This window comes from Carassius auratus, chromosome 5 (assembly GCF_003368295.1).
Source record: "Carassius auratus strain Wakin chromosome 5, ASM336829v1, whole genome shotgun sequence".
NCBI lineage: Eukaryota > Metazoa > Chordata > Actinopteri > Cypriniformes > Cyprinidae > Carassius > Carassius auratus.
In genome coordinates this window covers 20,421,594-20,437,672 of record NC_039247.1, presented here as the reverse complement: position 1 = coordinate 20,437,672, position 16,079 = coordinate 20,421,594, and the positions used below count along the sequence as shown (strand labels likewise).

General features: G+C 36.1%; 1 protein-coding gene across 2 annotated transcripts in view; it reads right to left on the bottom strand.

The window, feature by feature from the left end:
• Positions 1 to 6,582: 6,582 nt before the first annotated feature.
• Positions 6,583 to 16,079, bottom strand: part of LOC113080372 (ras-specific guanine nucleotide-releasing factor 2-like) — a 60,715-nt gene continuing 51,218 nt past the window's right edge. For both annotated transcript variants that reach the window (XM_026252545.1, XM_026252551.1), the window contains 9 exons: positions 14,833 to 14,945; positions 14,614 to 14,674; positions 12,265 to 12,368; positions 11,985 to 12,069; positions 11,705 to 11,902; positions 11,521 to 11,600; positions 11,317 to 11,434; positions 11,123 to 11,191; positions 6,583 to 10,089 (listed from right to left, as the gene is read on the bottom strand). In XM_026252545.1, the coding sequence (XP_026108330.1) occupies positions 9,997 to 10,089; positions 11,123 to 11,191; positions 11,317 to 11,434; positions 11,521 to 11,600; positions 11,705 to 11,902; positions 11,985 to 12,069; positions 12,265 to 12,368; positions 14,614 to 14,674; positions 14,833 to 14,945 (921 nt within the window). In that variant the 3' untranslated portion in view covers positions 6,583 to 9,996. The remainder of the gene's footprint in view (positions 10,090 to 11,122; positions 11,192 to 11,316; positions 11,435 to 11,520; positions 11,601 to 11,704; positions 11,903 to 11,984; positions 12,070 to 12,264; positions 12,369 to 14,613; positions 14,675 to 14,832; positions 14,946 to 16,079) is intronic.

Genomic DNA, 16,079 nt, shown 5'->3' with positions numbered 1-16,079 from the left:
GTGGGTGAATAAAATAATTTTAAGAATTTCAGTATGGTAATGTGATCTTTATGCAAGAAAATATAGAGGGTACTGAACAGTATGTTGCCAGAGGATTCAAGAGTGACAAGTCAATATGCATTTTTAAAGATGAATGAGAAAGAAACAAAAAGTATAGGTCAAAATGAAAAAAAGGTCCACATATTTTAGGGTTATTGATAACAGATATGTTGTATTTCAAACTAATGTCTGAAGTGAACACATAAATTAGCAGACACGTTTTTTTCTAAAGCAACATTCTGGAAGGAGATGCTAAATAGAGACGCCTAACAATGTTTCAGTATACATTAATCACTTGTCCAGATTTTTGTCCTAACTATAGGAATTTGTCTAATGCTTGTATAACAAGTATTTATTCCCAACATTAAGCAAACTGACAGAATTATCATAAAATGCACACACACACACACACACACACACACTTTTCAGGAAAGGAAAACCTCTTAATGGGATAGTTCACATAAAAATCATGGTATTTCAAACATATTTGACTTTCTTCTCAATACAACGTAATCAAAATGTAATCTTTTTTTTAATCTTCCTTGAAGAAAGTTATGATACATGATGACGTGGAAATGAGCAATTGATGACTTATTATATAATAATTATTATTATTATTAGGATGAATATTATTATGGAACAGTTTTACATTTTTAATTAGAAACATTTTACAGATCTTGGAAAAATATAAATACTATTATTGGATATCTACCTGGATCATTAGTCACTGGACAGATATAACATATTAATATAGATGCATAAAATGTAAAATTCTTGAAAAAAACGGAGACACATCGGATAAATTACTCATGATCCTATACCACTTTGCTGTTCTACTGTAACAGTAAAACATCAATATAATTATAGCTATATCTATCTCACATCACACTTTACAGAGATTGCTTATGATATTGCACATTAGCATTAAGCCCATAGGGATATACGCTTATCTGCTTATAGTCTCTTCGAGACAAATATCTAAATCAAGATTGTAACCAATTAGTGTGCCATGTTTTTTCTCCTGATCTCTGTGCGGTTTGTGACTGTTACCACTGGGGAGGTGGAACAGCCCACAAACATCTTGATCTTTTCTCTGATACAATGGCCAGACTGTCTCCCATTTAGCAAAGATTCCTTTGAACTGTGAGAAGAACCATCAACTGTCACTTCTGCAAATGCCTTTATCAGTTGACAAAAGATCCAGACAGACCTGGGCAAACATAACCAGATATCAAATAATTACTGGAATGCCTGTAGTAGATACAAATCTATCCACTATTCCACTCTTTTTCACACTACTATTTTAAAAACATATGATATACAACTCAAAACATGAGAAACATAAAAGAATCTTGGTAAAAAGCAAAATCCAAGATTGCTTTTCTCAGAGTGTCACCCTGCCTTGGTGTGAGACTAATTGTCACTGTAAATTGACATATAAGATTTCATGAAACAATGGAAAATGTAGAATTTCTACGAGCCTCCCCTGATCATTCAACAGTCTCCATGTAGACATCCATCATCATCAGTTTTACCATCTGCTCTGAGAGACCCTCTGTCTCTCTGGTCCCCATGTGAATGCATGCTTGGTTCACTGGTGTATTTCATCACCTAAAGCAAAACACACAAGTGTCTCATGATTAAAACAGAATATAATGACAGTTAGGAGATTCTTTAAATGGAATGAATGAGATTTTGTCAAAAGCGTTCGTTGAAAAATCTACTTTCAGTTAATAGTTTTCTCTTAGGGCCACTGAAGACATTCTTTCTTATTCTTCATTTGTAATAGCATGGTCCCATGGATATGAGTGTATGCTAATTAATCAGTGATATATGCAAAAAGATGAGGAGATTTGAGTTATGAATGAAATTAAGGCTGCATGTGTATCCATTTCACAATTATGCTGCACTTTCGTATCTGATTATGGTCATCAAAATAAAAAAAAACAAAAGCATAAAAATGAAACCTTACAAGAACATAAAAGTATGAAGACAAAGAGATTAACAATTCACTTCTAATGCACATAAGCCATTCCTTGCTTTATCTGTGCTCTTTATTCACCACACCTGTCCACACCTGCCCTCGAGGTTGCTCTTTCAGTGCAAGGAAGGCACCTCACAGCCCCCTGACAAGAGCAGCACTAAATCAGAAATCAGTGGCTGGCAGAAGAGTAAGCCACCATGAAGGTCACAGACATCAGCGGGATGCCATCTTTATCCACCCAGAGCACACATCCGTGACTAGCAGGAGGATTCTCCCCGTCTCAGACTGGGACAGACTACCTGCCATAATCTCAAAATGGCCTGGCTGAATTAAAACAGAACTAAACAACAGAAAAGAAGAAGTATTCATCCCGTTGTAGGTTTGAGCAACTTATGTAGGTGAATGTAGGCCTACCCTATATGTAAGTACCTATAGGTGGGTTTAATAAATATGTATACCAGTCATTTATATTTGTCTGTTATGTTTATTAAGATTTTGAAAATATTTGTATTAACAATAAACAATAAAATAATATATATATATATATATATATATATATATATATATATATATATATATATATATATATATATTAAATACAGTTAAGTACAACAACCTTAATCTGGTACTGGTGCTATCACTATGATTGATTATTAATATAATAAGCGAAATATGGGTTATAATATTACAAATAAGACAACAGAAAATGTTATTACGGAAAACATATTTTAAGTTAATTACCTTCTGCAGAACTGGGAATATGTTCATCACATGTTAACACATTGCCATCTGCTGGTGAACTAAAGACAATGTTTTGTGCAATATAGGCTACCGCTTCTTGCGCACTTTTTATTTATATGAAAGGATTTATAAATGAAAATACCTTAGTTGAGGGGCACATTTCCCTAATTCACTCATAATACACTGGTAATTGTTTCATTTTGTTTTCTATTAATCTACTATATGTCTGGATTTCAGTCCAACCAAGCTGGTTGATGACGCATTACAAGACTGAAAGCTGATTCGCTTGAATGTATACCCCTGATAATTATAGGTTATAAATGTGGAAACGTGGAAATTAGTAACTAATTTAATTAGTTTGCTTTATTTGAATATCTATGAATATAAATTAATATTTGTATTCATAATGCATATATCATTGAATAGGCTCATCTGTAGATATTCAAATGTAGCAACATATTTTACATAATGTGCATCTGAGTTCCTCACATTAGTAGTTAAATATACTGACACAAAAGTTAACTTTATCAATTATAGTTCATTTTAAATATTTTTGAGCAGGCTCAGCCTCCCTTGCCTCTTCTGACAGACTGTAACTGGATTACTTTACTGACTCTTAAAAGCTCATAACACTTTCTCTCTAAAGGCCGATGCAAAACCAGTTTGAATGTTTCTCCAAAAATTACTTACATCAGACAGCTGGTACCTACATCTCTACCTCTGGTACCGTCTGGTACCTCTACAGAACCTTTCAAACACTCTCTTCATGTTCCCAGCCTTTTCTATGGATATCACACGGGTGTAATCCTCCTCAATGATCCAGATTAAAAATGCTTTTTCATTGTTGTACCTGGACATGAGGACAGACTGTGGTCAAAACATGTGCTAATGTTGCTAAAGGTGTTTTTATTCAGTCTTTTGATTCCATGTATAGTAATTGTTGTAGGGACCTCTGTCAGGGTCATAGATTATGTAACACATACAAGTACATGCTCTCTTTATGTGCCCTCTGGTGATGCAAGCCTCAGGCACCAAACCAGATGCGCCATAATCTCGTGCCATTCCTGCACAAGTCAGCAAGGGTGATACAGGCTTGTCAAACAAAAAGTGGTCCACAATTAGCATTTTAGCATGTCCTGTTGCATTATCCTGAAGACAGTATAGGGTTCTGGATTTTTGGTCAAATGTCTGAAATTAATTCTGTGGTTAAATACAACCTCAAAATATCTTCATGTTTTATTCAATTACACAAAATACATCAGTAATACTGTGTATGTGTTTTTTTTATTTTCATTTATCTTTAAGTTTTTACTTGTCTTGAAAAAGGCGGATGCTAACAATTGTCTAAATTAGAATACAGAGGTGGTTGAGGACATACAGAAAAGGTAAACTCATCTACTAACTAGTTCACTTTTACTGTCGTGTTGCTTATAATCACACTCTTGCAAACTATTCTAACTGAAAAATGTTTTTAAATAAAGACTGAAAAAGCTGTCCGAACTGATGGTGACAATGAAGTCATGCAACCATGGTGTAATTTGTTTATGGCCTATGCTTAGCTTTTTAACAGGTGCCGATTGTATTTAGGCTTCAAAATTCATAAAAGTTGTGTTCATTTGTGAAGATTATAATGATGAAAAAAGTGTAAGAATCATAAACTTTTGTTTTGGTCACAGAGCTTATTTTCTGCAGTATTACAAATGTCAACAGAAAAAATCCTACATGCAACTTATAAAAATATGTAATCACTTCAGTGCTCTAAAGCATCAAACTGGCACTAACCAATATAAATTAGAATGGAAATTCATGCAGGTCAAACATGGTCTGCTCAGCATGATGATGACAGTATGATTTGGGAAATATAATTGAGGTTCAGTGACCACGTCATGCATATGAAACGTTTCATTTTGTTTTAATTGCTTAAGTTTTAATGTCTGTTTTCGTGCTTATTGTCTTTTACTGAGAAAAAAATATAATGATTTTGTTTCTCATATTTTAATTTAGTTGGCTTAATATTTATTTAATTTAAATGTATGTATTTTATTTAAAATAATAGTGGATGTGAATAATAAAAGCAGGATTTTAAGACTAAAACAAATCAAAAAGTAGAAAATGATGCACTGAAAATAGAAAACACAAAATTACAAAACAAAACGTTATTTTACACCATATGAATTACTAACAGCTATATTGGATCAAGAAATTCATCAATATCAAACATATTGCTATGAAAAGTCCAAAGATGGAGCCAAAATATTTTCTGTATTGGCTGAGTGGGCCTGGTCTTAATGGAAGCTCAAACTTGTGCAAAATGTTTATTTGAGCTATTTTATGGAAATATATATGTGCAAATTCTTTGGTTTTATCCATCCTTTTTATTGTATTTACTTATTTAACTCTTTAATGTTCCTAAATATCATGGATCTTTTTTTTTTCAAGAGTTATGTTTACGTCCATTAGTAAAAGCAGGAAAGAGGGCTGTCACCCATCAAGCGAGCAGGGTTATCGTAACACTGGTTTAGTGTGGGAAACTCCATCCTTCTTGTTGTAGACAGAAGTTAATATTGCTTTTAGTACAGTACCTTGCAGTTTTATTTTTAGACTGTTTTTTATTATCCTTTGTTTTTATGCCGTTAAACATATTTAATTCACACATTTGCTCTGAATTGACACTGATTGGACACCAAATCAGCTCCTCTGTTTACATCTCGATGTGATCATCCTTTTGACCGCTCAGGTCTCTATCACAGTGGAATATAAACACACATCAAATCATGAAATCAATGTTGTTTGAAATATTGAAATAAACATCAGAAACAGTGCACAGTGGATCTACAGCAAATGGTCTTACACAGTGGTGCCCATATGTTACTAAAATGATCACCTGTGGCCATTTGGATGGTTTACAATGGGACAGCGTGGCTCTACGATGGTAACACTTCTAGTGGATCCTGAGAATTTAATCTTGTGTAATATCTTTAATCTTGGCTCATCTCTCCAGCCAGTCCTGTTTCCACTGTCAGCATGTCACCACGTCTCTGTGTTATTGAGCTCTCTTTAACCAGTGGAAACCTTCAATTATATGCCAGTGATACGGAACACATCTGGCGATACTATACATATACATGTACCTTTTACCCTTTTAACCCTTTCTTGGAATCTGCATGACAACAAAGGACAAGAGTGCTACTCTATAAGGACACACTCACTGGCCACTTTAGGTAAACCTGTTCAAGCAACTCATTTGGGTATGTAGACATGGTCAAGAGGATCTGCTGGAAATTCAAATTGAGCATCAGAATGAGGAATAAAGGAGATTTAAGTGACCGTGGCATGGTTGTTGGTTGTAGACCGCTGGTTTGAGTATTTCATATACTGTTGTTCTGCTGGGATTTTCATATGCAACCATCCCTAGGGTTTACAGAGAATGGTCCAAAAAAGAGAAAAGATCAGAATCAAATAGTGAGTGGCAGATCTGTGGATGAATTTTTTTGGTTGATGCCAGAGGTCAGAGGAGAAAGGCCAGACTGGTTCAAGCTGATAGAAATGCAACAGTGACTCACATTACCATTCATTACAACAGAGGTATGCAGAAGAGCATCTTTAAACACTCAACATGTTAAACCTTGAAGCAGATACACAGGCGAAGACCACACCAGGTGCCTCTCCTATCAGCTAAGAGCAGGAAACTGAGACTAGGGCTCACCAAAACTGGACAAAAGATCTATCTATCTATCTATCTATCTATCTATCTATCTATCTATCTATCTGATTTGATATATCATTTGATTAATAATTAATTGTAGATTACATTTTTAGTTTGATTCGTTTATTTGAAATGAAACCATGGCATTTAAGCACAGAAGCCATACTGTACATTCTCCAAGAGAATCAGTGATAAAATAAAGAGGAAGAAAAACAGTTTGATGTGGAAATGTACAGAAAGCAGATTTTCACAGAAGGAATCCAACCTGAACATGCAAAGACATGCAACATACCAAAGTAACAATTCTGTGTACACAACACACTAAACCCATGAATAAAAGAGAAAAGGGACAAAGGATTGTAAATGAATCAGATATGCTACATTTTCTTAACACATTTGGCAAAAGGTAACAATTACAGGAGTGCTTTCTGAAATCTCGAATGGCGATGGATGGGGACAAAAATCACATTATGTCATAAACCCACAATAACACGGTATATACAACAAAAGGTCAAATAAATATGCCAGGAAATAAATACTACCGATTCACACTTATTTGAAAGATAACAACGCTACATTGATGAAAGTGTAACTCACACCTCTCCAACCCACTCACCTCTGAGATCACATTCACACCTTTACGCTCTCATGCGTAATAGAAATAAATAATAAATAATAGAAATCCATCCCACTCTGAAGAAAGGAGATATCAGACAAAACAACATTGTCTTCATACAGCACAGTGGTAGATGTGTGTGTGTGTGTTTATATATAATATATACACACACACACATATGTACACACACACACACACACACACATATATATATATATATATATATATGGCCAATTTGACAGTTCTTTGCCAATCTATGCATATGAAATATCCAGCTATTATGATCAAAGTATTTAGATAGAGAAGTGCAGTTAGATGAAAAGTTAAATATATGTATGTATCTGTTTTACTTGAGGTTTCTAGAGAGTTTAAAAAGGCTACACAGCAGCTGAATGACACATGAGCACAAAACATGTCTTGCAATGCATTTTCCAACATGCGATCACTGTATTTTTCATGCAAATAATGGAGAGACCCTCTTTTCTGGATAGCTGGCCAGTGGGGTCATGATATTCAAAAGCAGGAAAACATTGATTATTGAAGAACTTGCGGGTCAAAATTCGATCCCAGTCATTTGTTTAAAGGGGTCTTATTATGCTCTTTTACAAAGACTTGATTTTGTTTTGGGTGTGTACTAAAACATGCTCTCATGCTTGGGGGCTCGAAAAATGCATTATTTTTCACATAATTTACATTATTAATGTATCTTTCTCCCCAGCCTGGCACAAACGGCCCAATCACTTCTGGGTTTGAGGCTTGCTTTCCATAAAATGAAATGCGTTGTGATTGGTTGGCTGTCCCGGTGCGTTGTGATTGGTGAACAGCTTAGACTGTGTTTCAGTACTTCCATACTCCTTGGTTCGTCTTTCAACATACGTTTTTTGGCGAAACCAGCACTGTACTTCCTCATGCTGTGGAAGTTGTTCTCAGTAAAATGTGCAGCACACAATAGTAAATTGGGGTAATAATGCTCAGGAACAGAGTTAAAAATAAATTGCACCATGGAAACCCAAAGAAAGACGTTTGGGCACGGAGGTTAAAACAAAAAGCATTTCTTAAGACGGTTGCACACCGAACGAGAAGTGTTGCGCAGAGTTGCATCAAGCTACGTCTTTAAAATTCAAACACATTATTTTCTATGAGTGTATACACACCGGCTGTGCCGTTCAGCAACTGTCCACAGCACCCAGCTACATCGTGTTGTACTTGTTGTAAGAATTGATCTAGACGTAGTGCTGCGCTTCTCGTCTGGTGTGCGACAAACTTTAGACATGTCGAAAACTTGATGCTAGAGCAGCTCTTCTTCTTCTTTATTTTCTCTGATGCACTAACTCTGCAGCAGCACTTCGTCGTCGTCGTCTTGTCTGCTGCACTCAACCAAGCGTTTTAACCAGGACCTCACCCCTCCCCACCCCCACAGCCATTCGAAATTTCCATATTCGATATTCTAATGGAACGCTTTGTGAAGTCACGATATCTCCGTTTGGATTAGACTTTGAGATTTGTAACTTTGTAGAACTTTTTTTATGGCCAAACATACACACTACATCTCAACTAAAATTAAAAAGTGAAAAAGCATAACAGGACCCCTTTAAGAATCGTTTAAAAATAATGAGCTTTTCCTCCAATAGGGGGCAGCAAAGCCCTAAATTATTGTAAAATCAGATTAGAAAAAGTTTGCAATGCACAAGCATATGTCAACCTAATTTAAGTGTGTTATATCTGCACACCGAGGCATTTAAGATATTTTAACATTAAAGCCCATTCACATTAAAAACAATAATAATAGAGATAATATATAAGCATCCACACCAAAGAACGTTAATGTTGTTTATGTCAACCATGCACTGCAGTTCTGTTGTCTGCCTCTTAAAATGCTCAGCTCTTTAATGTATGATGTTTTTTTCATTCAAAAAGCTGGAAAACATTCAGAAAGTGATTTCAACAATATCGCCATTTCTTACCACAATAGTTGCAGTGTGGACTTAGAATTTAGAATGATTCTTAAAAATACATCTTTATCATTATCGTCCTTGGTATAAATGGGCCTTTATACTGAATTTTTGCAGAAAATGCTCATTATATTTGCGTTTACAGGTTTAAATAGTATGAATATCACCGTTTTGTCATCACTTTGCTACAGAGGCCAATATTCTGCTAATATCATAACTTTCAAGCATCGCAGAGACATTGGCTTCATTTACAAGTCTCTGTGAATATGAGAAGGCACAATGAAGCTATGTGAGTGCTTTATAAATCAGTTGCTTTTTTTAAATATCAATATAATCTAGAGCTGGTTAGTTTTTTAGAAAGCTACTACATTCTCATTATTTAGAAGTCTGATGTATCTTTTAAAAATTTTATGTGGCATTTTGGTTGAGTGCAGCCAGCTGTTGGCAGATGGGACGACACATGGAGTGTAAAGTTGAGGCAAAGCACACAGCAAACCCACAGTCTAGTTCATGCACAAAGCCACTACCATTACCAATGAGGGGATGTGCCAGGGGCCACAGGCCCATGTGGGCCACAATACACTACATACGATCTGGCTAATAGCTCTACTTCTGTACATGCTACATATCTTCACCCATTCTCTTCACAATTTAGACTGAATCCATCTGCTAGACTCTTAAACTCACTCATGAACCCTGACCTCTGACAGTGGTCAGTTTTCATCTGACATTCTTTTCCATGATAAAAGTCACCCTTCAGGGGACATTGTGATGGTGAGCACTCTTTAATACTCTCCTCCAAACCTGGACCCTCTGCCTTCCACACTTTCAAATGGACATTTTCCCTCCCTCCTTCACGTCCCTCTTCCTCAAACACAAGGCATGCTTCATGCCTTCAAAAGATCCCAAGAGTGAGAAGCACATCAAGATGGAAGTTGCCAGGAACTGAGGTTGTAGTTCATGCAGGAAGCCTTGGTTCAATCTTGAGAGACAAGTCATACAGTGTGTCTTCATCCATAATCAAGGTCTTATCCAGAAGATACTGTGTGACCTGGATACGAAAACAGTAGATCACATGATTACAAATTAGAGTAGAATTAGATTACATAATAAATGTTTAAAACAGTTACAAAAACTATAGAAAGTGCAGGGTCTTGTGATTCATCTGAAGTCCATTATGCTCATACTTTTCATGATATTTATTATTAACTCATACAAAGCAGAAAAATAAAATTAAGGAGTTGAGCAGCTCTCCAACCACCTGGCAAGATGTAAAAAGCACACAAATAATCATAGTGAATGTCACATGGCATTATGGTTAACTCTGTATAATACTGTATATTAGCACAGAATTTTTTTACTTTTTTTTATTTTGTTATAGGTCTCTTATTTTCACCAAGGTTGCATTTATTTGTTTTTAAAATATAGAAGAAAAAAATCTGCAGCCATTACTCCAATCTTCAGTATCACACGGTCCTTCAGAAATATTTCTTATTATTATTATCAATGTTGAAAACAGCTATTTAATACTTTTGTTGAAACGATGATACTTTTTTTTCCAGGATTCTTTGATGAATATAAAGTTAATAAGAACAGCATTTTTTATGTTTTGCAACATTCTAAATGTCTTTATCACTTCTGACGAACTTAATGTATTCTTCCTGAATAAAAGTATTAATTTCTTTAAAATATATATTTTTAAACTTATTGACTGGTACTATATATATTTATTTAAATAACTACAATAATATGTAATGTAAAGAATTAATAAAAATGCATGCCATGACATTATAATCAACTAAAATAGCATAATATATACACAATTTAACAAGGACTGATTGCAATAAATTGCATCTACAAAAACTACACATTAGTAAAAATAATAATGATAATAATAACAATAAAAATAAAAGCCAAAATATGAATGTCTCTTTACACTTTTGCATAGTCAAATATCATGAACAGTACAGACAGCACACTGTCTGCATGCATATCTGAGATCAATCAAATTATATATAGTAATATTATTGAAGCAGCAAGAATAGATGGAGATGTCAGATCTGAATATGAATTATTTGTCTAACCTTTGGTTGGTGCTCAATTCTGTAGGGAGTTTGCTGGAACTGTCGGATCTCCCGTATGATATGAGATATCTGCAGACAAAGTGGCATTATTTATTAGTCGAGCTAAAAAATATCATAGATACTAAATCTGCACACAAAGTAATTAGTCTTTTAATCCCTAAGAAAATAATACAGGATTTGATGTCATATCCTACCATTCTCATCTTAGAGAAGTTAACCAGTCCTTCTTCTGTGAAGTTTGGGGTTCCCTCTTCGATAAATGCGAGGTCCGTCAAGTACATCCCCAGATATGGAACACAAGGTGGATTACAGCTGCAGAAAGGCAGAAATGAGGTCAAATGCAAGGCATAAGTTATGTAATCATAATGTAGGTGTTTCAAAATGTAGCAATGGCTCACTTTTTTAGAGTTTCCCTCAGGTTTTTAAACCTTCCCTCAGATGACACAGTCTTTTGAAGTTTGTCCATCAGTGCTTTAGTCTGTTTGACAAGAAACAACAACAGTGAAAAAATTATGCCTTGCCATACTGATCTAATCTACTATATGAAACCTTATAGCACAGTATTCACACAGCTTCTCACACCTGTTTGCACACTTTAGCCCATGTCTTCTTTAGCCTGTAGATGGCGCTCCGGTTCAGGGCAGATGTGATCTCCAAGACACCATTATAGTTGTTGAGACAGCGGCAAATATCAGCCACTGCTATCCATTTTTCAATAGAGCTGGCTCTAGAGCCCACATCTGTGTGGCTCATGATCTGAGAGGCCACGAGATTACTCATCTACACAGCGAAAGAGAGAGAATTTTTCTATCCTTAATTACTTCAGTATCCTAAGAGGGTATATTTTTTCGTATATACTCACATCATTGAAGTGCTGACTTGTCTTCATGATGTATGGAGTTCTCTCCGTCTTGTCTGTCTTCATCCATCCTTGGCCAAGGAACTCCCTACAGCAAAAACGCGGTGTATTGTGAGAGATGTGTGTCTGCTGAAGCTTCTTCTCTCATGAACACAGGAGCTTTTTTGAAGCCCATAATGAATATGCTCAGTAAGCCTGACACAGATTTGTTCATGCATTATTCTCTGGTGTCTTTGAGGCTTGAGGTCGGCATCTCTCTGTGCGGTGTTGATTCTCTACTCACTCATAGGGAATGCTCCTGAAGACGATGTGATCGAGAAGAGTGATTTGTTCAGCTAGCTCCATCGCTGACAGATATTCGAAACACTCAGCCTTTGGGCATTCAGCCTGGATGAGAGGAACAGACACATAAACAGTTCTGTGATTAGATGGAACTGTAAATGTATAACAACTCTTGCTGGCATTATAAATACTGCATATCTAAAAGTATTTGTAAATTATGTTTTCATGTCTCCCCGCTGCCCCGCCAAAAAAGCAAGTCTTCATTTTTAGAAATTAAAAAGGAATAATTATTCCAAAAGGTAATTCATGTCATTATTTACTCTCCATCGAGTCTTTCTTTCTTTAGTGGAACACAAAAGAATGAGTGTTCATACAGCTTTTTTACATGCAATGAAAGTGAATAGTGACCAGGACAATCATGCTGCCAAAAAGACAAAAATAGATCCCTTATCTCTTTAACAATATAAGTGTTTTATTCTGTGAACAACTGTACTTGTGACAATGTAACATTCTTTAATGGCAAAGTGCACAATATCATGCTGATTCGACAGCTAGAAATGACACATATTGCGAGTGTGTGAATACATTTATCTGCATATCTATAAACAGTGGTGCATAAGAACCATTAAAATCAACTGATGTAACTCACTACTGTCATCTTAAAACATATAGTACTTCATACAATGTCCATTAAATGTACAGTATAAGCAGAGGAATAAGCGTAACTGTGCATTATACAGGAAATCATTCCTGCATTATTCAGTCCAATTACGTTTTTTCTGAACCAAACGGAAGCCCTCCAAAACCATGCATCCAAAGCTGAAACTCGACAAATATCACTAGCAGGGCTTTGAAATGTAATAGCATGATTATTTACATTAATACATGGATATTTCAGGAAGGAAATACTCTGGAAATGCTGTTTAGAGTGTGTCTTTGGGTGCCTTGGCTTTGCATATGGTGGACATCAACAGGCGCTCCATCTCACTGTTTGAAGTTGTAATTAGAGTCCTGCTGTGCAGAGATTTGCAGTTTGAACATGCAATTCAGTCCCTGAGCCTGAAGCTGCCTCATGAGGCATGCCAAAATCTGCCTTCCCTCTGAGATCTCAACCTTAGGTGGCTGCTCAACAGTGATGTGGAACAGAAAGATGATTTGAAGTGATGAGATCTATTTGCACGTGTGAGACAGCAGGGCGTGGGTGTCTTATATCAAAGTCTTATATGAGCCTTGTTTTAAAACAGATGGTTAACGCTCTAAATTCTGATTGGAGGAGACAAGTATGCATGTATGTCTGCCCCTCTGTCCATCTGATAATTCATATTTATTCACAGATGTGATGTAAATGAAAGTCTTTCAGCTGTTCAGTAGCCCATTTGACGAGCCCCAACCTCCTATACACTATATGGACAAAAGTATTGGGACATAACAGGGACTTTAATGACAACAAATTCTAAACACATAGACAATAATATGGAGTTGGTCCCCCAGCACAGCCTCCACTCGTTTGGGAATGCTTTCCACAAAATTTTGCAGGGTTTCTGTGGAAATGTTTACCCATCATTCCAGGAGAGCATTTGTGATGTAGGTACATATGTTGGATGAGACGACCTGGCACAAGCATGCTGAAATAGAAAAGGACATTCCCCAAACTGTTCCCATGAAGTTGGACACATTGCATTGTCCAGAATGTCTTTGTATGCTGAAGCATCAGCTATCAGACTGCTAAACAGAGAAGCATGAGAGTCCAATGGCAGCATGCTTTACACCACTCCATCTGACGCTTGGCATTGTATTTGGTGATGTGAGGCTTGCATGAAGCTGCTCAGCCATGGAAACCTATTCCTTGACACTCTTACCTCACAGTTTTTGTGCTGATATTAATACCAGTGGAAGTTTAGAAATCTTCAGCTATGGAATCAGCAAAGCATTGGTGACTTTTATGCACCATGCACCCACTTTTTGACAGAATGATCCCACTCTGACTTTACATAGTCTTCCGCTTCATGACTCTGCTTCGAGTTGATGCTGTTCTTAAATGCTCCCACTCTTCAATCATGCCACTTACAGTTAAACATGGAATCTAGCAGGAAATGAATTTCACAAACTGACTTACTGCAATGGAGACACCCTATCACAATACCATGTTCGTGAATGCAGACTGCAGGGCTAGGTGCTTTAGTTTTATACACCTTTGGTGGTGGGTCTGACTGAAACACCAGAATTCAGTGATTATAAGGTATGTCCCAATACTTTTGTCCATATAGTGTGTTAACACAGGAAAGAAAATGACACTTAAGCTATTTCTTGTGGTTCATAAGCAGATACAAAGACTATAACATATGCTCACCATCTGAAGAATGTCTTCAATCTTCAGTTGTGCATCATCCTGGTCATCTTGAGAAAGGGCACTGGAGAGAAAAACACAACTTTTTGTTTTTTTTAACAGGTTTCATGTTTCCCTATCTCAAAAAAGATGTACATTTATATTCAGAGATGGTCCTGTCCATAGTAACCTTCAGAAAGTGCTTTAATTTCATGTGTGAGAGGCCGTGCTTATATAACCTGCCTTAGTATATTTGCTGTGGCTTTCCTCTCCTGGGGAAGAACGTCAGGGTCTCTCAACACCTCCTCTAGCAGGCAGATCACACCCATCTTCAGCTCTCCATTCATTTCAAAGTCCTGAAACCCACCACACACATATAATCATGTCCCACAAACATGGAGACCCATACATAATTTAAGTAAAGCAAAAAGACTGATGGGTTCACATCCCCAGATGACCGAAATCAACAACTGGGTGAACTCTAAAATCTTTTTTTAAATAATGCAGATTAATCCAATGCAGATTTTGTGTGTAGACTGCAAAGTATTATTAATCAGCATCTTTGAGTAGTTTCTTTTGCAAGCATGTGATATTTAAGACTTGTTTCAGAGAACATATTTTGAATTAAACTGGAGAGAGAGAGAGAGAGAGAGATTATTAACACAGATTAATACAATTATTTTATGCTGTGTGAAAGTGTTGGTGTTTTAGATTGTACACACTCCATTAGTGCTCATCAGAAGCTGTACTACCTCCGCTTTACGGTTTCCTAGTGCACTAATCAACATCTAACCCAGCCTTTCCTCTGTCTCTCTGTGCCTGCAAGCACTGCAGGTGGGTGGCTAATCTCTTGTGTCACAGTTAAAGCATTCTTCAGTTCTAGCTAGATAAAGCCCCACATCTATTAAACAGTCAGTGTTCTTTATAGTTTCTTCTCCTTCACTTTAAGGTTACTGTTGAAATCATTTGGCCATCGGGACCAAAGCTTTCATCTTATTTGTTCTATCATTGTTCATACCATCTTTGTTTAGAGCACTTTCATACTTTCAGTTTTTGAACCTGACATGAAAAATGTAAATATTCCTCTGCTAAGGAACAGATATCCAAAATAGCATAAGTGACATGATTTAAACAAATCAGTAAATTAGTGCATAATATTCTGTGCAGTCTTTCAAATGCAAATGCATAAAGCACTTGAGCGCTTGTGCTGTGTTGTTCTCAGAGTACAAGTACTCTTATGTTTGATATGCTAGACTATAGTTAGCATAATGGACACCTCACTTGCTTATTCCTGTTATGCAGTACATTTGTATGTCCCCATTATACAGTATATGTCTGGATAGAATATTAAAATTACCATTTTGAAGATTTCTTTAAATTTTTTTTTTTTTTACTTTCCTAAGATATATTTGCCTGCAAACAGAAACTTTAAAACAAGGAAGAAGAACCTGATCAATTTAGTCATTTCTGATGATTCTGTAAGGTTTCTA